Raw genomic sequence first — 22597 nt, 5'->3', positions numbered from 1 at the left:
GGAGGAGACGCCATGCTGTGCCGCCATGTCGCCGTCAGAAAACCGCAAACATCAGAGGTGGATGAAGGGATAGAGGGATGGCGACGACATCGAGGCCCTGGCATGTGAACGAGCAGCTCCATATAGGAAACATTAATCCAGAGTGTAGAATCGATACTTTGTGGCCCAGGTTGATTAATGAGAGGAGTTCAATAGACGAGAAAGGAACGGGATGGAATTTCATAGCCCGGTCGATGCATAACAGAATTTGGCTTACAGTGTGCATTAATTAAGACACCTTCCAATGTTTAAACAAGGCCTCCAGGATTTGTACGTACAATAAAGTTATGACGTGATACGATCCATGAAACCAGATCGTGGTATTTCCTGCTGTTGCTCACACATTGAATGACATAACCCCTACTTACAGTCTACTCTAGTGCAGTTTTGAGGTCCCTGTGTCTGCATTTACTCAAATTGAGTACTTCTCCTTCGTCTGCTGCTGGTGGTGTTTGACAGTCATTTCAAATGCACTGGATATTGCAGTTTGTGACAACATTATTTCATGAAATGTCACTCTGCCCTGACAGTCCTGCTTCGTGAGCCTTGACGCACATCCATGTTGTCTTTATTGATCTATCTGACCGTCATATTTAAGCCAAAGGGCATCGCTTTCCAGGAATCGCTGAATGCTGATTGTTTTGTTATGCTGAGCTGAGCTGCAATCAATATGCTTTTAATGTTTTCTCACTTCCTGTGTTTACAGTTGTCCTCGGCAGTGCTTTTACTTTGCTACATTAAGCTGAATTTGAGATTCTCCTGAGTAACCGCTGATCGTGTGAGCGGTAATCACAATGTTCCAGATAGTGAGATCCAGCGTGATGATGTTCAAGCCTCTGTGACTCATCTCACACTGGTTTGGATCAACATTCAGCACAATTGACCGAAAAACAAAGAAGCAGCAGGGTTAGAACCAATTCACTGAAGCTGAATTCGAAGTAGTGAACAGGATTTCCAAAACAGAGTATCGGTGAGTCATCGCTGGTGACGATGAAATCCGTTTGTTGCAGTTTGCCTCCTCATGCAGATGTGCAAACTTTCTGACCTCCTCTCTGCTTATCACCAGTCAGATCGTGTGTTTGCCTCGCAGCCTTCGTCTGCCTCTAACCTCGGCGAACTCAAGCGAAGCCTGAGCGGATTTGTCTTCCGAAACACGCCTCAGCTTTTCCGAGGAAGAGCTGTTGGAATATTGGATTTGCAGGCTCGGCTTGGTTCTGCATGAATGAACTGCTCCCGCTCCCTATCCTGAAGGAAGAAGTGCCACCGGTTATTTTCCTCCGCTAAACTACTTCTTACGTTGCTGTCAAATTAATCGCAGACCCTCCAGCTCATTCCAGGGAACGTCTGACGGGAATATGTCGTTACTGTAGAGAGATGAGGTGGTTCCTGTGACATATTGCAGTAACAGGCTGAATGGAGGAATCTTCAGATATACTGTATGTACTTGCTATACTGTGAGACAGGATCTAACAAGTACAGAGACACACGCAGGTGATAAGAGATGCGTTCGGAAATGGAAAAACACGCAATGTGTAACTTTTCAACTAAAAATTCAAGTTCATGTTAAGTATAAGAATTTTGTGACTGGGCATGTAGACACACACACACACACCTCTGAGCTGCTGTCTATTAGCACTCAATATTCAAGAAATACTATATTTGTACTGAAACACTAGTACAGTGCTTAGCTACTTTACACTTAGAGTGAGTACCTAAAAACGAGGATTACTTGCACCACGACTGGATTTGAAGCAGGATTGATGAGATTCATTGAATTTCATTCCCTTTGCCCCATCATTTGAATCGAGATTTGACATTGTTGGCCACAACTGTTTATTCTTTCAACAGAGATGAATTAATAATCAAGTGTAAAGGCTGAAATGGTGCCAAAAGGAGTGTGTTTATGTGTGTGTGTGTGTGTGTGTGTGTGTGTGTGTGTGTGTGTGTGCGTGTGTGCAGTGCGGTGTGATACAGTGTCTGCACAGCACAAACCGGCGGTCGATAGGATCGTCTCCCTCCCCGTAGAGCCCAACATCAAGTTGATGCATGACTTTGCCGCCGCGTCTCCATGGTATCGAGCTTCCTCTCCCTCTTCTTCGCTTTAGTGCAAACCCTGAAGCTAATCATGACCTTTGCTCTGCCAATGCTGGACGATGTCACACGGGGCAGCCACGCTCGCTTTGGCGTCCTTGAGTTTTTGGGAGCTTCTGCGTAGCGTGTAGGGCTATTACGGTTGGTAATTATAATGTTTTATGGGTTGTGTGAGATTGTTATGTTTGCTGGGGGAACACACACACAGATGCACTGACATCAGCCTGTTGTTTTTGTGTCGCCTCTCAAATATATCGAGATCAAGAACACAGCCGTGAGGTGTAATAATTATTATTACAGGACATCTGCAACGTTTATGTGCACCTTGAGATGAGATTCCATTTACGCACCGCCATCAAATCCAATCATCAAGACACACAAGCTGGACTTGGGTCGCACAGATAAAAGTTGAGAGCTTCCTTGAGTTGAACCATTCTTCATTCAAATCAAGTCAAATGAAAATGACTGCAAATGACTTCTTGCAATTTTGCAAGGGGTTTTTGTACGGTTGTATTCAGCAGGCTCTTTAGATTCTCTTGTAGATAAAACTGCACACTTCATTACTCTGACCATCCACACAGGCACACAGTTGCATTTCCTGTCATCTTGTACTAAGGGGAGATGCATTACCTGTGACTGCCAAGTTATACTATTCTAGAATGTGTCCCCTACAATGTGTGTAGCTGTAATAGTGGGAGAAGTATTGCTTTGATCTTCCGTGTAATTACTTTATTCATCTGAATCCGATGCCTCTCTCAACATCCGAGTTGTAATTGCAAGTTTCCAATGTGAAGTCTTTGAAATTTGACTCCGCATGTGGGTGGGGGAAAGAAATAGGTTTCCAAGGAAACAAACAAATTTTGATGCTTATTTTTCATTCCCAAAAGTGCTTCAGTAGAGTGGAACGAATTGTTTTCCATTATAATTGAGGGCAGGATTTGTTGTTTAGAAGGATGTAGATTTGTTCGTCTCTGCACCAGATGAAATTTCCATTCTTACTCATCCTAGGCCATACTATATATTTTTGCCTGTAGCAGAGATTTGTTTAGAAGAAAATCTGGAAAAGTATTTATTCTTGAGTGCAGAAAATAAGCAACCGTGATGACACTTCTTTGCAAATTTGAGCAATGTAGGTTTGTCAGCGTTTTGACGAAATTGAGGTTCATCAAACCGGACTGTTTAAATTCATATTCATGATCGCTGCTGCTTTTGAACCCAATGCTGTGTTTCTTAGGCTTCTTGAGGCTGGGACTTGTGTTCTGAGTTAATGCGGGAGCTAAACTGGACACACAACGCCTCCAGTTTGCCTGCTGCCATCTAGAACAATGGCTGTGTTTGTTGTTGCTTGTCTGTCTCTCACTTTCTATCCAGAAAGAGAAGCAATCATCTGAAACAATGTCTGTAGGAAAATCAACCAAGAGGCCTTTTGATCACCAACTAGTCTGTGAGGTTGTCACTGCAACTGTAGTTACCTGGTTACCATCCTCTGTTAACTAGGAGAGCGATTGACAAATGACTGACTGACTGATTGTTTATATCTCCTGCACAAGAAGACAAAACAGTTGCAGCACACAAAAGGTGAAATGTCACATGGTTTACTATGGTAACAACGCTCAGAGAAGAACAACCGTTTCCAAGGTGACATGTGTTGCCACGGTGCAGAAGCATGTAGAGGAGTTGAGGAGATGCTTGAGGTTGCTTGAATCCTCATCATTAGGAAACACCACTTACTCTCATCTGTGATTGTGTATGTCTTTCTGTGTCTTTGGTTCTTCTTCTTTGAGTCGAAGAAAGACACCAAGAAATACTAAAAATCGCCTCACACCAAATGAAACAATGTCTTTGATCTGCACCGTTAGGAGACAAGGAGTAACAGTTTGTTGTAGAAATCCCAAATATACGGAGTGCTTATCTCTGGAGCACAAAATATTCATAAAGTCGTTTGCCTGCAAATCCATTTTAGATTCATCTCAATTGCAATCATAATGATGCTTTTGTGTCGTATTATAATCCAGAGATAGTGAAGATTATGCAAAAAAAAACAAATACAGTACAACAGCCCTAGAGGCAAAGCTATACAGATCTATAGAGAGTATTTATATATGCAGAAGACTTTAAACGTGCAATAAGATGAAAGTCACTCCAGTTTCCTTTCTTCCCTTTAACCTTCTCTACTCTGAGGTCCTTGCAGATTACACAATCTGAGCTCTGGTGATACTGTATGTTCGTGCTGCTTAGCTGCGAAGATCCCGGTTTTAATTAAGGACTTTTGTGTGGGGAAGCCAACAGCAGCAGCGATGAAAGGGACATGCAGAGGCAGAACTTGGGAAGGGATATAAATAGCAGCTTTTGTAGGCTAGGATTCCCTGTCGACCGGAGCCGAGCTCAAAGCAGATCACGCCGGCTGATTAGCATAGACACGCTGCTGTGGCTGCAGATGTGCCTCAGTGACGCCGATACCATAGACTGAGGAGACGCAAACACCATGCAAACACCATCTCTGGATTGTAATATGTACATGTTAACATATACGCATACACAAACATACAGGAGATCTTGATGAAGTGTGAGCAGTGATTGATGTTCGGCTGCTAGGTTGAGGAAAAACTCCAAAGCTGACCGAGACGCAGCTGAGACGTGTTATGTAGGAGAGTCAATTAAGCAAAGTTAATCGGAAATGTTCTAACTATTGTAATGTTCCTAACTCTCTCTGCTCCAGTATTAATATCCACAGGTGTTCTGATGAAACAGCAGCAGTTGTGCTTGTACGTCTCCTGCTGCTGTTTGAATTCCTGACACCTGGCCAAACATGGAAGACTTGGCTTCACATTGAGATGTTTTTGGCACAGCTTCAGTGAGTGGGATGGAAGGATCTGACACGTTTCGCTGTCAGTCTGTTGGAAGAACAAGGCCTTCACTTTGAATCCAGTATTTTGCTTCAATGTTGAACATTGGAACCGTAATGAACCTTGGTGCAAGCATGTTGAGGAAAAGTCAGCAAAGGATTGTGGGAAGATGACACCATATCTGTACTGTATAACCAGGATGCAGACAGGTTTGACTTTATCAGTGCCATCTGTCTGCAGAGAACGAGTTGAAGTCTCTCAGAGTGACGGGTTGTGTAATTTGTGGTCCAGCATGTGTTTGCTTTGAATGAATATGTGCTTACCCTCTTCACTTCTCTGGATGAAGGGAATATGATTGCTCAAGGTCAATCCATACTCCTGCAAAGTCGGTCCTGGCGATAATGGATTTTTCTTCATCGGTTATCAACAGCAGCTCTTCTTTTTTTTCACTGCTGACATTGTGGCTTTGCGAGTGAGTTTGTGTGGTTTGTGTTGTAGCATCGTCTCTGTACTTTGCTCTATACAAGGAAAGGGTTGAATTATTTGGTGGTTATTTGTAGCCTTTCATCCTCTGCAAACATCACTCTATATGGAATTAGGGTGATGTTATGTTCCCATATGAAGCATGAAATCTATACGCCCGCTGCATTTCACTTACCTTTGAACCTAAGTGGACTGATGCATCTCTGCTGCTGAGGAGAAGGTTTTCTCCTCCCAGTGCCTGAGTCATGAGCTTCTATTCTCATCCTGTTTACATAAAGACACTCTGGCTTTTGTTTGCTTCCCCAAGAACAGGCTCACCAGACCCAAGGGAAAAATGTTTTAATGCCAAAGTGGCGGCACACAACCGAGATCACAGGTTCAAATCCAAATTGAGTCAATTAAGCAAACAGAGAGACATAGTGTGTGTGTGTGTGTGTGTGTGTGTGTGCGTGTGCGTGTGCGTGTGCGTGCGTGTGTATGTGTTTGGTGTTAGCAAATACAAAGCAGTGTAAAGCTGCAGCTGAATGCTTTTCCTCACCTACCCCCCCCCCCCTTCAAACTTTGGGATTCAATTTCCAGACTCGTCTCGCCTTATCACAAATTCTTGGCAAATAATTTTCATCCATTATTTCTAATTTATAGGTCTATTCTCTAACAATTTAGGCCATTTTAGCTACTGTCTCTTTAAGGCCTCACCCATCCACTAAATGATGCTCCGTTCTGATTGGCCGGCCTCGTCACTATCCCTATTTGTGGGTGTTTCTGACCATGTGAGACTTGTTCATGTCATTGTTTTGTGGGATAAAAGGACCAAAGTAAAAGTAAAAGTAGAAGTCTTTGAGAGCGGTTTGGGATTTGTGATCTTACAGTCTTATATTTACATTCATATATTCCAGCGTAAATCAAAGCCATATCACACCCCCTTTAAGAATGACTAAAACTTGAGTTGAATAAATTTAGCTCATTAGTTTACTAAATCAAGATCAAGATTATCAAAGGCATTTTTTTCTGAAGTGATCTGAAAGCTTTATTTGTCTGTAAGAGTGATCCATAAACTCAGTCAATGTCCTGCAGGCAGAATTCATTAGAGTAATTGAATTGATGGAAGCAAATTGCTGACACAAAGCAAATATGCAAACTTTGACAGAATTATCCTGGAGTCAATATGGCGTGTAATCATGCTTACATTGCACTTTTATAATGCTAAGCTTTTTAATAAGACTCTGATAAAGTAAATTGGGAATAAAGCTTGTGGTAAAACACACTTATTTTGTATTTCTGGCAAAACTGAACCTATGGTGCCGATGTGCTTAATAAGTAACCCTACCGATTTGAGACAGAGCTGGCAACCCAGGAACTGTTGAGCTTTGAGGCAGAGTTGGCATTCTGGAGGTTTCTGAGACATATCTGACGACCACAATAACCCTGGAGAATTCTGACACATATCTGGCAACGTGTTCTCCCACCAGGGCTTTGCTCCACATGGTGCGTCTTGGTTTGGCAACGCAGCGGCTCCATGAACCACAGGGAGCAGACTGGTACAGAGGCTGCAAACTGGCAGAGCACCAGGATTAGCCTGCTCGCATGTTTGGCCTTCTGAAATCTACACAGATCACACAGACAACCATGGAGGGCTGCACCAGGGACGGTTCACAATGTAGAAATCTTGTGTTTGTCCTTTAATTTCATCAAGGACTCCAGAAAATAATGATCAAAATCTAATCTGCGTGTAATTGCCCCAAATGAGGTATTTAATATTGCATAATTGTATTACATTAAGAAGGTCAGATGTGTTCTTGTAAAGTGTGAGAGCAGGGAGACTTTACAGAGCTTATTAAGGAGCAATGAGGTTTTAGGATGAAAGGGAGATTTTCCCTTCTGTTGTTTTGGAGCATTATGGGGGATTTTAGTAGAGCCCGACTTTACTGTTAACCCTCTGATGTCCGAATAATTTTTCCCTCAATATTGGATTATGAATATTCCAAGTTTCCAGGAAAGTAGCTTCTTTAAATAAATGAAGTACAGAAATGAAAAGCTTTTCAGTACAATATACAATCTGTGAGGCAAATATTTTAAAAGACTGTGAAAATCTAAAAATCTGAAGAGAGGAAATCTAGAAAACAAATAAGGCCTCAAATCGATGAAAATCGTATCAATTGTCAACATTTTCATGAGGCAAAGTTTGTAGTTAAAAACAAGTTTAGACTCCGGATGACTTTGATTCAGTTTCCTCTTGGTGTTCTGTAGGTGGACCCACTATTTTTTATACGAAAGCTTTTAGAGTAAAAGTGTCTGATGCTGATCTTCTGACGACCCCGTCCGCAGATATATAGTTATACCCTTCATGCATTATTGAGACGTGTTCTCGCTGTTCCTCTGTCGTACTTTTTGCTTGACATTGCGTCCTGCAGCAGATCGGTCCTTCTTTAACCTTGGCGTGACCCCGTCGGCACATTAAGACGCCACCGGGGAGCCTCTCTCGCACTGCTTGGCGCCCTGGGAGGGTGCGGTAGTGCTTCTCCTGCTCTGTATTCTGCTCTTGTATTGGGCTGTGTATTTGTCTGGAGCATGAGTTATACCTAAATCTAACCACAGAGAATCTCACCTTTCGCATGAAGATGAAAGCTTGTGTATGAAAATAGCTTGTTGTTGTGTTGCTTAAACTCCTCTCAGGGATTTAACCCAAACCCTTTTATTTGACTGCGTACCAAGGACTGAGGAGAGACAAAAAAAAACATTTGAAGCTGCCGTTTACAAATCGGCGAGCTGTTGTGTGCAAGCTTCGTGTCACGGCGTGATGGATGCGGCGTGCGGAGGGACTTCGGGGCTAAAACCCAGGCAAGCGAGCAGAGCGCACATCTGGCCGTTCAACCCCAGAGGAGCTCGGGGGACATTTAACCTACCAAGGACAATCTTCTCTGTCTGTTCTGCCATTCTGAGCTGCAGCGCATCATCTGCTCAACGGGCGTGTTTGCTTTCTCGCTCCGACTCTCGCTGCTGCACCCCCCATCCTTTCCCCCTGTGCAGAAAGAAGCCTAAACGGTGTGAATTTATTTTGATTTCTCTTGCAGTAAGAACTACTACTCAACAATGTAATTAACGAGTAGATGCATCGATTTTCAACACAACTGATAGTCGTGGCTGCATGATCGTTGTTAGTGTTGCAATTTCCCGACCTCACAGGTTCGCCGCCATGTTTCCTTATCTTGGCCCCCTGCCTCCCTGCCAGCAGACATCACCATCCCAGCCCACTCGAGTGTGTGCGTGTGTGTGTAATGGTTTGATTTCCGCCTGGCTCAACACTCTCTCCCGCCCTCAGATCGAGGTCTGCCTGGTTTTGTAAACAATGCAAGCGTGAATATTTCAGCAGTGGATGAAACCATAGTTTGTACGCAAAAGAGCGGAAAACTGTTGGATTGGCGTGTGCGCGCTGAAGCGGGGTCGGCGCTCGGTTGTTTCTGACACGCCACAGACCTTTTATAAAAATGCCAGAGATTCACGGGGCCTTGGACGCTGATTCAATGTGAGCAGTGTTCAGTGTTCACCCACAGAGACGGAGAGAGAGAAAAAGAAAGAAAAGAACTTGTATATGTGTGATTGAATATACATTGAGTTATCTCTCCCTGTGTATTGGTTTGTAGCGTAGCCTCAGTGTAAACCTGTAAAATCCATCACTGTTGTGGCATGATAGTGTTAGGGTGCGATGATGATATGAAAAAGGTAGCAGCTCCATATCTGCATCAGTTCACAAGCCACCCCGAGTCATTGAGAGCCCACAGATAGCATCTCGTCTCGTGTCCGCAGCTGCGATATTCATTGGACTTCATATAAATCAAGCAGGGACCTCGTGAGCTGCCGGTGAGCCAAGGCGGCGCGGGGGAGAGGGCTGGAGGAGAGCGATAAAGCCACCGGCTCAGACGGGACGAGGAGACGGAGGCGAACCTTTGTGGTTATCAGGGCTGTTTTAACCGTGACCTCACAGGAGCCATAGCCCCCAGTCGCATCGTATTTACGGAGATTTTGTAATGCTGATTCTGATCTTTTGTCCATTCCATTCAAGTGTGGAACTTCAGCTTGACATTGACATTTTAGATTTGGGTGCAGTAGAGTTTAGTCTGTAGCTGGTTTGGCAGGTTCCTACGGGTAGATTTTGAGGCAGGTGAAGACGTTACTTGGAGAATTCAGTAGATGCAACATCATTTTCAAGTTGTTCCATAAGTGAGTGTTTTCCAGGCCTACCTCAACAAAAATAAGGTTGAAACGACGGATGTGCTGCGATGTTTTTCCTCGACCCTTTTGACAGCTGAAGTTGGCGATGAGAAGATGACAGTTCAGGTCAACTGTGTTTTTATTCCTGTTTCATAGCTCAAAAAATGTGCTTGAATAACTTGTGATCTCTGCCTCTGCTCGCCGTCTGAAATGCAAAAGCTGAGTGTAATTGTTAATTCACGCCTTTTGATATTTTACAAGCCATTTAGCTTTAACAGCGTGTCCAAGGCTAAAGAGCGACGCTACGCTGCATGCAGTGTTTTATGGACCATCATAAATTTGCCATTGGAGATTATATGATCTCCTTGATGGGTTGAGGTTTGCGATCAGGCTTTGCTGCGTTCTTGTCGGTGCCATCAAACAGTGATAAACGTTTATGGAGGAGCGTTAACGTGTATACATAAGAGGCAAACTCCACTTTCACATCAACAGAGATGTTTCTGCACCGTTACAGGTTTCTCTATCGAATTCCAGCGTGATCTTTGGGTTTGAGAATGCTTTTCTTGGCACTAGTTCCAGAGGAGTGAAGCTGTGGTTCAGGTCAGTGGATGAGTTCTGTGTTGGGGTCACGAGAGCACAGATCAGCTGCTGTGATGAAACCCTTGAATAGATGGAACAGGAGGGAATCGCCTCTTGCCGTCTAAGCTCTGAGATCTGCGGTAGCGTCTTGCTGTATGCCTACGTGCTCTCCTCTGATGTTTCCCTTGGCGGTTCGTTTTATGCTTTGTTTTCAGATTCCTCGTCGAAGCTTTGGACTCTGCTGATCTAACCAATTCTCTACAACAACAAGTAACGCACTCCTTTCATCCACAGAGGCCGTTGTTGTTTGTTGGTCGGATGTTATCTGCACGTACGGGGATTGAATCATCGATGCTCTAAAGCCTGCGGCCCCTCCCCCGTCTCTCCCTGCTGTAATCTTTTCAAATCCCACCACTTGTTTGATGAATTTTCCAAATGTGGCATCTCGCCTACGCCAAGCGGCCCCGTTGCCTGGTTATCAGCCTGACTAAAATTGCCATACTGGGCTCGGATCCTTGGTTTCGTGGCTTTCATCTCTGCACTGCTCGTTCATCTCTGCCATTACAGTGCAAATTCAGTCCCCCTATGCTTTTTCTCCTGGATAGATTCATCTCTTGTGGCGTGGAACAGGGTCGTGACACCCCATGACGTCGTAACAAACGTACAGAAGAGCTTTAACTTGTTTCTATTTGCTCTTCAGCCATGTGAAACCGTCCCTGTCAACTCGTGCTAGACAAGGTAAACGGCAATAGCAGCCTGTCAACCCAGGGTTTAGCTGACCGACACCGAGTCCACCTCGTCCCTGAGAACCCACTGACTAAGACTGTTTGTCTCCCTTTGGTACATTCTGCTCAGTGTGTAGCAGATGATGGATGGTCTGACATTTGCGGCCATGCTTGTTTGGGTGTTTCACAGCATTACCCAGCTTCATTGCCGGCTGGATGCCAGACACAAATGAGAACTGGGTGACGGAATATTACGCAAGGAAAACAGGGCGTCAACACTCTGATTGGGCAATAACCCTTAGTTCCTCCCTCCCTGACCTTTTTAATATGGGCACAGCATCGCCATGCAGTGCAGTGGCACCAATTTATCATTGTAACGCACGCTGGATGCGAACATGTCAAATGTGAGGAAATGCATCCGAGTAGGAACACTTGCTCTGCCAGCCTCGCTCTCACTCTCATTTCCCTGATGAATACAATGTAATCCATCTTGAGAAGAGGCTGCTTGCTTCTCCGTCTTGACCCTGCGCACACACACACAAAGACACAAAGACACACACACAGACGAATCCAAAGAACCAGCCCAGGTGGAACTCCCACACCGGTTCCACACTTGGCACGAGAGAACAAACTGACTGCGTCTGTTCATTCGTTTTTTCGCTCTGTTGGTTTGCGGCATGTGTGTGAAGTTTTTTTAACATTGTGTGTAAAATGATTAGTTACCCAGTTTATTAGGTACACCGGTACAGTCCAAGGTTAACGTCTGTGTTTTGACTCCAGCTTTCAGGTTGGAGGCTGTTGCTGCTGAGGGTGATGCCCGGCGGTGATGCGTGTGGGTGGGGGGCGGGGGGTCCGGGCCTCTCGTGGGGGTTCAAAGAGATCAGAATTAGTTATTAGGCACGTCAAGGGTAGTAAATTGCCGGGGCTGTAATTTCCACTCTCAGATTTACGTTGTGGCCTCAAGGGGCCTTTACAGCACAAGAGACGACCCCTCTTAGCTCACCAACCAAAGGTTTCGATAAATCACCCCTTCACACACACACACCTACACTGCTGTGACCTTTAGTGCCAGATTGTGGGTGTGGATGTGTGTGTGTGCATGTGTGTGTTGCGTATACACATGCCTAGACAAGCTTCAGGGTGTTTGTCATTTTCTTCCTGCTGGCATGATCTATACGTCTGCTAGACTCTCCCTTAAATAAGTCTCATCTCCTCTTCGTTCTGCTCTTTGCTCCTTGTCTAGTAAAGTCTATTTTTATCAAGAAACACACACACACGTCTCATCATCTGGTCTCATTTAGCGCTCTGTTGCTGTGGAAATATATACGTCCGATCATCCAAATCTAAAAACAATCACAGGACAGCATGCTGAGTGAAATCAAAGCATTAGTAGAGAATTCATCAAGTTGGCTTGTTTTTACATTGACGATGATCCGGTTGTGCGAGGTTCATTATACATGAATGATCCACCTCTGGTCAGCGCCGTCCGATTTAATGCTGCTTCCTTTTAAGGCTGTGTAGTTCTCGGCAAGGAAAAAGAGATAAAATCTGACAGGGACTTCTGCTTTATTAGGTAGAATGCGTGTGGAGAATGTCATAAACATACTAGCCAGACGTCCTACAGTCGTCCTCTCAGACTGCAGCCTTTGGTGTGAGCAGCTTTTTGAAGTTGTGAAGACGTAATCATACCTATAGGTGCGCGCATACGTTCTCTTGCTGATATGGCTCTGTGCCGCAGCGATGCCTCGATTCTCAGAGGAGATTGAGATGGTGCACGTCCTTCCTTGGTCCTTGGCGCTACTCAGTTGCATCATGCCACTACATTGAGCTTTGCGTGCTGCTGAGATTCTTCACCTTGCCGATTTGTCAATGTGTGAATCAAACTTTGACCTTGAATCGGTGGGCAAGAAGCTCAAAATCCAAAGGACACTTCTAGACGTTGACCTTAATTCGGTTATAACAATCTGCAAAACAGACAGACTACTGCTTAGGACTCCTGTCGCCTACAATCAGCACAGCGGCGTGTCACCATGTGGACGAGAAGATGCTCGCTCAGCACAGATCACCTCAGCTCCTTTAATATTTAAAGCAGAGGAAATGAACCCTCCTGTGCCGCAGACATTTTTCAAGGTCCTTCCGGGCCCCTCTGTGTCTAATCTGGAGCCTCTGTGACCGGACCGTCCTCGTCAGCAAGGACCAAGGCCAAGAATCCAAAAGCTGGCAAAGGTCCTTCATGGATTTCTTTATATCTGCACTGGCTAATAGAGCGAGATCAAACCAATTCAAAGTTTATACCGCCCTGTGATCTTGGCATTTTCTTAAGAATTCCTTAGGAAATCAGGCAGTCAATGATGTCAATCAATCCCTGCAGTGGTCCTATACTGTCTTTCCCAACGGTGGGTAATGAAACACTCCGATTCGTCTCATCATTTATTTACCGACTCCTCCCGTCCTGTGCTCTCCCGCCCTCAAGTTGTAAATATAACACAGTTTATCAAATATTAAAGGGCTGGAGCTTGAAACTTCTACCATCGTAAAAACACCAACAACTCAAACGACGAGGCTCCTGTTTGTTCCTCGTTATCCGGTACTTTCCCCCGGAGTTCTCTAAATGCCAAATTGGAGTCAGGATGCATTCCCAAACAGCTTTCGTTTCCAAGCTTCTTATCAAAATTCGCCTCATTTATCTGTCGGGAGTCATTCTGCAGGTCACGCCTAACCTCTCCAGTTGCTTTTCAGTCTCATTTGTGGCGCTTTGATTCGATTTCTGGGGCTTGGCTGCAGGAGATGAGATGCCGGCGGCGGCATTTTGCAGGGCTGTGATCATGCCGCCTCCTATCCGTTTAGGCTGAGATGTGATGCAAAATTGCTGGTTTTGTTTTCGGCTGGCACACACACTCACACACATACACACATTTCTCTTATACAGCAGGAAGCCTTGTCCACCATTTCATTTTAGAGTTCACCTTCTAAGCAGACACCACACACTCACTCAGGCACCACACACACATGCACACACACACACACACTCTCTCCCTGACATATTGCAGTGCTAGGCACTTTGCCCAGGTAATGAGGTAAGTGGGGAGGGGTGGAGTAAGGGGGTTACTGACTGGTCCAGTAGGTCATGGGTAAAATAGTGCTAGGAGCTAAACATCAAGCCATCCGAGTGGAATTTTCCACTTCCGAAGCTGTTTTGAGTGGAGTAGGAACTACGAGCGGTAACTCTGCATCACAACATGGCCACCGGTGAAATGACCTTGGATGGCATTTAGAAAGAAATGTGTGTGTGTAGGTGTGTGTGTAGGTGTGTGTGTGTGTTGATGGCGGAATGTCCTCTTCAGTTGCAATGTCCGACTCGGCTATCAAAACCTGTTCACCATTGCAAACTGTAAGTCAGGGAACGTCTTCTTCTTCTTACTCCTGTGAACATCCCTGGGGGTCCCAACAGGTGTGTGTGTGTGTGTTCTTTTCTTGTCTCGGTTAAAACCACTGCAGCTATAAAAGTCCATTTATGCGACGGGCGGAAGATGCTCTGTCACGCAATCCTCTCAGCGCCGCTCTCTCTCGCTCTCTCTCGCTCTCTCTCGCTCTCTCTCTGGCTCTACTCGCCGTGTCGTATTTCCACCTTGATGCATTTCAGCACCTTCTCTCTTTTCTCTCTCCATCCCTCTATTCAGATTATTTATACAATGCGTGTGTTTATTTATACAATGTGTGTGTGTTTTCCTTGACAGACGGGCCGAAATAAAATCTCTGCGAACGGAGATGAAGTTCTGTATTCTGCTTTTGTGAATGTATGTTAAATAATTCAGTGTGTGAGGAACTGACACGTGTGACTACATGAGGCACCTTGTTGATGCTGCTGTGATGTATATTTGTTGGAACATGGAGATTGCACAACTCTCACTGTAAGCACATCTTCTGTCTGTGGGCTTTGGGGAAGAAGAGTCCATTAATCTCAGAGTTGTAAAGTTAAGAATGAATTTCTGGAGGTCAGCGTTTATGTTATATGAGATGTTGTTTCGCCGGACTCTGTAATATCTCAACATACTGACAGCGTGGCCTTTAGGAGGAGGAAATCACATCGCAGCCGCTCCTTTAACTCCAAGATTTAAAGAGGAGATGTTGTAAATCTGATCATCTGTTTGCAAAATCTCCAACTCATCTTGAACCTCCTGACTGCGCTGCATTTCCGGGAGTGTGTCGGCTACGGTCAGAGCACACATGCAGTTGATTTGCATGTCCAGGTTCTGTGTCTCGTAAGCATTGAAACTAGTGGTGCTCTCTGCAGGGGAGCTTTGTCTTAGGAGGACATGTGTGTCCCTGTGTGTGTGTGCGTCTCTATGTGTGTGTGTGTGTGTGTGTGTGTGTGTGTGTGATTAGCTCTGTTCCTCCGGAGGCAGATTTATGAGCTTCTGTTTGCACGTCTGACCCGGGCTGGGTGCTCCAGGTTCTTGGGAAAAGGCAAAACTCAGCGAGGCGAAGAGGCGGCGCAGCGTTCCATAATGACAGAGGAGCTTCATTTATGGATCGGTCCCAAGATGTTTTTAGGGAGAAAGTAAAAAATTTAATGATCACCGCGGGGAAATTGGACTGTTTGTGCTGCAGAAATAATAACAGGAGAGCGGGTGTGCTGAAGCTATAATGATACAGTTACAGTAATGTGAGTGTAGTAAATATGCACACACACACTCTCTCCCCACAGGGATCATTGTAAGTTCATCTCATCTTCTTCATCATCTTATTAAAATCAAACTTTTCTTTACGGCCGTTGTCGACATTTTACAGCTTCATTCTAAATGTAGCGGTTTCTGGTTTGCCGCTCCACCAATTTCCCTCCCTCACATCCAGTGTTGCCATGGTAACAGCTGGAGCCTTTACAGTTGACCCCATCTTCTTGCCGGTCTAGCTGTTAACCCTAACTGTAGATGCTGTCCTTGCGTTTGGCCTTGTGGATTGACCTCTAACCTGTTGACTTTTGTGAAATATCAGTGAGGTTCTGTCAGAGTTAACTGGTCAGTGATGAAGATGAAGATGTTGGACCCAGAGGCTGTATGTTTGAGCTGTGCTGTCTCAGTTAAAGAGGCACAACCCATTTTCTCACATGGCCTTTTATCTCCTTTTAATTGATTTTCTTATCAGCAAAGTCACATCCTAAATTGTTCCTAGGAAATGCCAAAGTAAAACTTGAAACACAACTTTGCTGGGAAAACAATTTATTTCTTATCTGCAGTTAATTACATTTATTGACTCGGTCAGAGCCACGTTTGAATCTCAGACTAGCAATATAATTAAGCTCATCTTGGGTATAACAAGCTATAATAGTAATGAAGTCGCAATCACAAAGAGTTTCATATGTTGAGATGATGAGATAATGTGCCTTGATTTCACGGTAACCATGGTTACTGTTTTTGAAACTACTTCGGACACCGTCCTGCCAATCTGAGAGGAAATTTGTGAAATCAGCCGTCAGTTATCCACTTCAGTCAATTACTTTAACTCAAGGATGTTGCAACTTAAGCCCCAAATTGCTCTGTAACACTTTGAGTGTTAAGTTCTTGTTCTTGTCTACTTGGAGGGCAGATGGTGAGCAGATCCTGACTCACACCGTGTGCTCTGACATCACAGAATCACAACCTTACTTTCAGACCCCAAAGCCTGCTGGTGTCAAGTCATCGCCCGTCAATTGGAATATAACCTCTGGCGTCACTCGGGTGTGACACATCGGCAGCATTCTCCCTCTCCCTCCCTCTCTGTGTGTCTTGATGTCTTTGTGTGAGACGGAGGAGACAGAAAATAGGTTTGTGAGCGATGGGCTGTCTGTGCTCATCTCAAGCTTGTTTACTAGACTCTTACTGTCACAGGCCGCACAGCACAGGATCCCTCACAGTCTTTGCCCGGAAACAAAAAGTTCCTGTGCAGCGCTTTGCTATTTGGGTTTGGGGCCTCTGGGAGCTAATGGTGGATCGTGGAGAGGACCAGCAGAACCTTCTTGCTGAAATTGGTGTATAACTGCAGCTCAGGCATAATTCACTTGTTTTTGTATGAAGTAATCGTTAGTGGTTGGATTTCATTCTTTGGAATTTGCTCATGTCTGTGTGTATGCGGTTATGCGAGTGTGTGTGTGTGTGTGTGTGTGTGTGTGTGTGTGTGTGTCTGTGTGTGTGTGAGTGATTGAGTGTATGTGTGTGTGTGATGTTTTTTATCAAGCTTTATTGAGAGGTTGGGTCGTGGAGTGTTATAGTACATTTCCAGACTGATCCAGATTGTAGTTTTTAAGTTTTTAATAGGATTTAAAGGTTATAGACAACCATTCAGACTGCTTGTCCTGTGTTTACCACTAGATAGAAACAGAGACAGAAGACAGCACAGCCACAAGACTCACCACCACTGGATCTGGATAAGCAGGATCTGATCCAGTTCAGCCATTATTTATTACTGATATTCCATTCAAATCTCCCAACGTACAAAGAAAGAAAGATCATTCAAGTTACTATGGAGACTTTCTTCAAGGTCAATGAGTTGAGTCATTAAAGTCCAATTTACACAGAAATGCAGGTTTTGGTGTTTCTGTTCTGGTGTAACTCAGTCACTGTGTCTGTGCGATGCTGACTCATTCCTTCCTCCTCTCCTCTTCCTTTAGGAGTTTGCTGCGCTCACCAAGGAGCTGAACGCCTGCCGGGAGCAGCTGCTGGAGAAGGAGGAGGAGATCTCTGAGCTCAAAGCCGAGAGGAACAACACCAGGGTGAGACGCGCCTCCTCCTCCTCATCCTCCCACTGTCTCGTACTGCCAAATTAATTGGTCGCTTGACACTTAAGTCGAGCGGCGTTTTCATGGAAGCCTGCCCTCAGCCGCTTACCCTGCAACTGATTCAACCTGACACTTCCCCGAGGTGTCCAGAAGGTTCCAGAGCGTTGCTACGGTTTCTGACATTTCAGCGCCAGTTCTTGGTAATAACGTCGCTAATGATGCTTAGTGTGATGCCTCCCTTCCTCCTTTCAGGGGTTTCCGTAAAGTTTCAGGGCTCTTCGAACGCGCTGCTGCTCACTCTGATAGATGCCGTCAGAAGAAATGTTAAGCGATCTGGCGTTGATGCTTCCAGGTTGGAGACGCACCGGAGCAACCATGCGAACTGTCTGTTTCCAATGCTCACACATACCTCATTAACTCCCGATATTCTGCCTTAACGCCCCTTGCTCTCGCTCCACACGGTTGGCTGCTCAACGGTAAAAACTGGAGTCCAAATGGCTCAAGATGCCCTGCAGTGTCAGGGCTATTTTGAAAAACATCCAAAAACATCAGCAGGCCAACTCCATTTCCTATCACTCAACCCTTGTATCTGTGATTAAAAAAGCATTTACCAGAGTAAACACACTCTGCTTTTGACAGATAAGACTGTGTTTCCTTCCCTGATTAAGTGTGAATTTACACACTTTCTCGCCCTTCTTGTTCTTCTTCTTCTTCTGGCAGAGAACAGTGAGCACGAAGGAACAAAACAAGGGAGGGAAGAGCAGGAAAACGGGGACTCATTTTCACTCTCGCACTTTATTATCGCCTCCAATCCTCTGATGGGCAATTACCCCCCAACTTTAATTAAGCCTGGTTCAGGTTTTAACGTTCATAATTAAATCTTGCGAGGCGTGTGCAGGCAGTTACAGGCCGGAGGAGCAGACGGTGAAGTTAACAGTGAGATTCCAGGTTAAGGTTGCAAGTTGTCTCGCCTAAGCAAACAAATGACGTGCATGTAAATTACTTTATTGTCTAATCATAACTGGTGCAGCAGCCTGATAAGAGTAATGGAGGGAGAGAGCGCAGGACATAGAAGGTGAGAGTGGGGTTTGATGCCTGTTGGTATTCTGAAGGCGTTGGAGGAAGAGCAGAGGGCAGAGCGTCGACGTCCAGACTGATTAAGCAGTGGGCGTTTGGACATGTGGGCGTGTGTGCGTGGCGGCACAGGATGGCCGCTGATGAAGCTCTCAGTCTGCTGGCAGCCCTTTCACGCACTCAAGGGCAATTTTATCAGACAGGTAAGAGGGGAGGCGACGCCCGGTCTCCTCTCGACACAAATCAGTCAGCAGCATCGTCTGGCCTGAGGAGAAGGAGGAGGAGGAGGAGGGTGTCTGCATTGAACCAGTTCAGTTCATCAGAATGGCACCTTGGTTCCATGGTTCACTTTGGTGCATCCTTTCGTTGGAGTGGTTCTCAGTTATGATGCGTTCATTGTGTATCGTTTGTTAAGGACCTCAGTCAAGCTCTCTGAATAATGCAGCATGAATGGCTGCTCTATCCCACTGAGTGATGGCAGTGGGAACTTCAGTGGTCAACCACAAAATACACACATAATCATCTGGAGCGTTCTGGGTGCCATTTACACTGGGAGTGTTTAGACTAGAGAAGTGTAGGAATTTCAGGGGCTGAGGGTGGTGAGGTTAACATTGGCAGAGGAAGACAAACCTGGCGTCACCATTACTGCCAAGCCAGAGTGAGGTTCTCCACTCCAATGGCTCCATGATCCAGCACCAAGAAGAAAGAAAGAGAAATGAAAGCAGTTGTCAACAGTCTCTCCTCTCCCCCCCCCACAGCTTCTGTTGGAGCATCTGGAGTGCCTGGTGTCCCGACACGAGCGGTCGCTCCGGATGACGGTGGTCAAGCGGCAGGCGCAGTCTCCGTCGGGGGTCTCCAGCGAGGTGGAGGTCCTCAAAGCCCTCAAGTCCTTGTTTGAACACCACAAAGCCCTTGATGAGAAGGTGAGATGATCCAAACCTTATGTTCATGTGTTTTCCCCTTTATCTCAATTGAAGAAAGAAGCCAATCAATACTGGGCTCTGATTTACTGTATATATACACACGGATTATACACATCATTGTACACATTACGCAATGTTCCATTTTCTATTTGATGGATTGAACAACAGCTGCTGTCTTGTGTTTTCTGCTATGATAGACATTATTTGTTAGTGTTACCCCTGAACTGTGCTGACAGGCCTTCTCCCCTCCTCCTCAAAGCGTATTGATTGATGACCTTAGCCCCCCTGCATGACACCGCCGCCTTCCTGTAAGCCATCCATCCTCTGCTCTAATAGACATTATTTATAAAGGCTGTCCACCGCCATGCTGCTCCGGCGAGTCAAAAGCCTCAGGGATCTGGCCGTTCCTCGGGCCGTCCTGAATCAGACCCTTGCTAACCTCTAAGCCGGGATCAACCTCCTCCGGGAACTGACATCCTTATTGGGCGGTCAGAGCAGCGGGCAGCCACAGCAGGGCGAGTAATTGCACCGAGAAGAGAAGAAGAATGGAGCGGAGGAGGGGAATCTCCTCCCAGCAACTGGTGGAAAAAAAAATTCATAACAATGGATAAAAGCTTTGAAGCTGTAGAGCGAAGGTGTCTCTCTGACAGTAGGGATATTATTCTGCTGTGTTAACCCTTTTCTTGTAGACAGGAGCCAAAGTGGGGAATTAAGCCGATTTTCCTGGCATGGGCACCGCACGAATTTGCAGTAATCTGCACGGGTGGTTCATCCAATACCTGAACATCTGCAGGCACATCCTCACGCGCCACTGCTTTGCTTTGGTTCACAGGTGAGGGAGAGACTGCGGGTGTCGCTGGAGAGGGTCTCTGTCTTAGAGGAGGAGCTCACAGCAGCCAACCAGGAGGTAAAGTCCAAACTGTCCAGACTGTTGTGATGTGAAATTTTTGGTCATCTCTTCAAAAATCATACATGAAACTTAATGGAGAAAAACCATGAACGTGAGTGTTATGGCAGACATTTAATCGGTGACATCTGGTTTAGATCTGAATCTGGGTTAGATCTGGATGATCAAAAATGCAATTTTAAATCGGAGGTGGAGGCACCAATACACAAATGCAGTAAAAAATGTAACATTCCGTCCAACCACAACACCTCTGCTGATTTATTTTCCTTTACTCGGAAGGAATACAAAAGAATTCTGTCCACATGAGTCAGTGGAGCGCACGGTCTGGACCTCAACCTCCACGCTCAGGCCAGTCGCCGTGCCACTACAGATGGTACAGTTCCAGCTGAGAACAAGCCTTGGGGGCTGACACTTCACCAGCTTGTCAGACCTGCCAGTCTCACACTCGGGAGCCCAGAATATAAAAAGAAGAAAATAAGTTTGTAGGCAGAGGAAACGAAGAGGGGAGGGAAAGGAAGGAGGGGTGAAAAATGGAGTGAAAAGCAGAGGGGGAGGGGGAGGGAGGAGAGCGGAGCGGAGCGGAAATGTGAAAGAGCCAACGAAGGCAGAAGACAGAAATAGAGGTGGCAGGTGGGAACAAGAGCCTGGCTGTATATGTGTGTGTGCGTGTGTTTGTGTGTTTGATAATGAGAGTACAGGGGATGCAGACAGCAGACAAATGGTTGCTCTGTTTGTGGTCAGAATGCATGATTGGTCGGCGGGGGGATCCAGCAGGCGAGAGAGACGAGGGAGTCGGGGGTCAAAAAGTTGAAAAGTAACGTGACAAAGTCAAAATGCTACAGTCCAGGATGTCTCTCACACAGCTGAGCCAAGGGTAAAAACAAACACACCCTACTGGACATGAAATCCGCAAAGCGCGTTGTTTTGCCTCGTCTGAGCCGCACACAGATGAGTGATTGGGACCCCGAGGCAAAGTGGAAGAGGCTGTTAATGGGGCTCTGCTGAATGCAAACGTCCACACCTCCGAGGCTCCGGGGAGACGGTGCCTGATGACATCGCCGCCCTTTGACCTCACGCAATTTCAGTAGCTTTGGTAGCCGTACGCCGGATAGTATTTCTCGTATAGTACGATTTGTCGGTAGGTTTCCTGAGCAGAGACTTGGATGAGATCCTATTGGATGATCCATACAGGACCTGTGCAGATCCACCTTGGGACTAGTCTATACTAAGTAAGATCTAAGGGTTTTATCCCTCCTGTCTGTTCTAATCCTGCAACAAACCATCACATTCTTAGCCAGAGAAACCCCACAGGACCGCCTGTAAACTACACAGGGAATGAATGCCTCTTTCTTTACGTTTAAGAACTGTGGAGGCATTTTCAACCCCAAACCCTCGCCCCTACCCTTCTGACGCCTCCTCGCTCAAGTGTCAGGGAAACAAACAGAAAACGTCAGGCTGTATTATTTAAAGGCGTACTCGTGCAGCCTCCTGTCCATCAACGTGGATCGGCAACATCAGAAAGAATTAGAAAGAGCTGGGTTTGCATCTGGCCAACGTCTCCCTTCTCTTCTCTCATTTTGGAGCTGCAGCGTCGTTCATCACGCCTTCATGTCAGCGGTTTGATGTCTGAGCCGGAGAGATTACAGACAATTTCAGAATAATGACACAGACACGTAGAGAGACGCAATAAGCAACAGTGAAGAAGAGAAAATTGCTGCAATTGAAGGCTCATGTTAGAGATAATGAGACAACCCATCCATTCCACGGCGGGATGACCTCAACTATGCGTAAGTGCGACGCGAGGCACTAATGTAGCTTCACACATTTCTAAGTAGCTATAAAAATCGTAAGTGGAGTTGCTTTTTACTGTAACTTAAGTACGATAATTCTAAACTTTCATCCTCTTTGTTGCGCAAAATTGATCGGAAATCCTGTTTTAAAGTTTCAGGGCCGACCAGGGGCGGAGT

At 45.6% G+C, this 22597-nt stretch overlaps 1 protein-coding gene across 3 annotated transcripts in view; it reads left to right on the top strand.

Annotated features, from left to right (window-relative positions):
- Positions 1-22597, top strand: part of ppfia2 (PTPRF interacting protein alpha 2) — an 82701-nt gene that overhangs the window by 39194 nt on the left and 20910 nt on the right. For 2 of the 3 annotated variants that reach the window (XM_076153580.1, XM_076153589.1), the window contains exons 2-4: positions 17619-17720; positions 19559-19723; positions 20556-20630. In XM_076153580.1, the coding sequence (XP_076009695.1) occupies positions 17619-17720; positions 19559-19723; positions 20556-20630 (342 nt within the window). The remainder of the gene's footprint in view (positions 1-17618; positions 17721-19558; positions 19724-20555; positions 20631-22597) is intronic. The other variant, XM_076153596.1, reaches the window with a different exon arrangement.

The sequence above is a fragment of the Genypterus blacodes genome, unplaced genomic scaffold, assembly GCF_046128005.1.
Source record: "Genypterus blacodes isolate CSIRO-AG114 ecotype Tasmania unplaced genomic scaffold, CSIRO-AGI_Gbla_v1 ptg000007l_1, whole genome shotgun sequence".
Taxonomy (NCBI): domain Eukaryota; kingdom Metazoa; phylum Chordata; class Actinopteri; order Ophidiiformes; family Ophidiidae; genus Genypterus; species Genypterus blacodes.
This window is presented reverse-complemented; position numbering and strand designations above follow the sequence as displayed.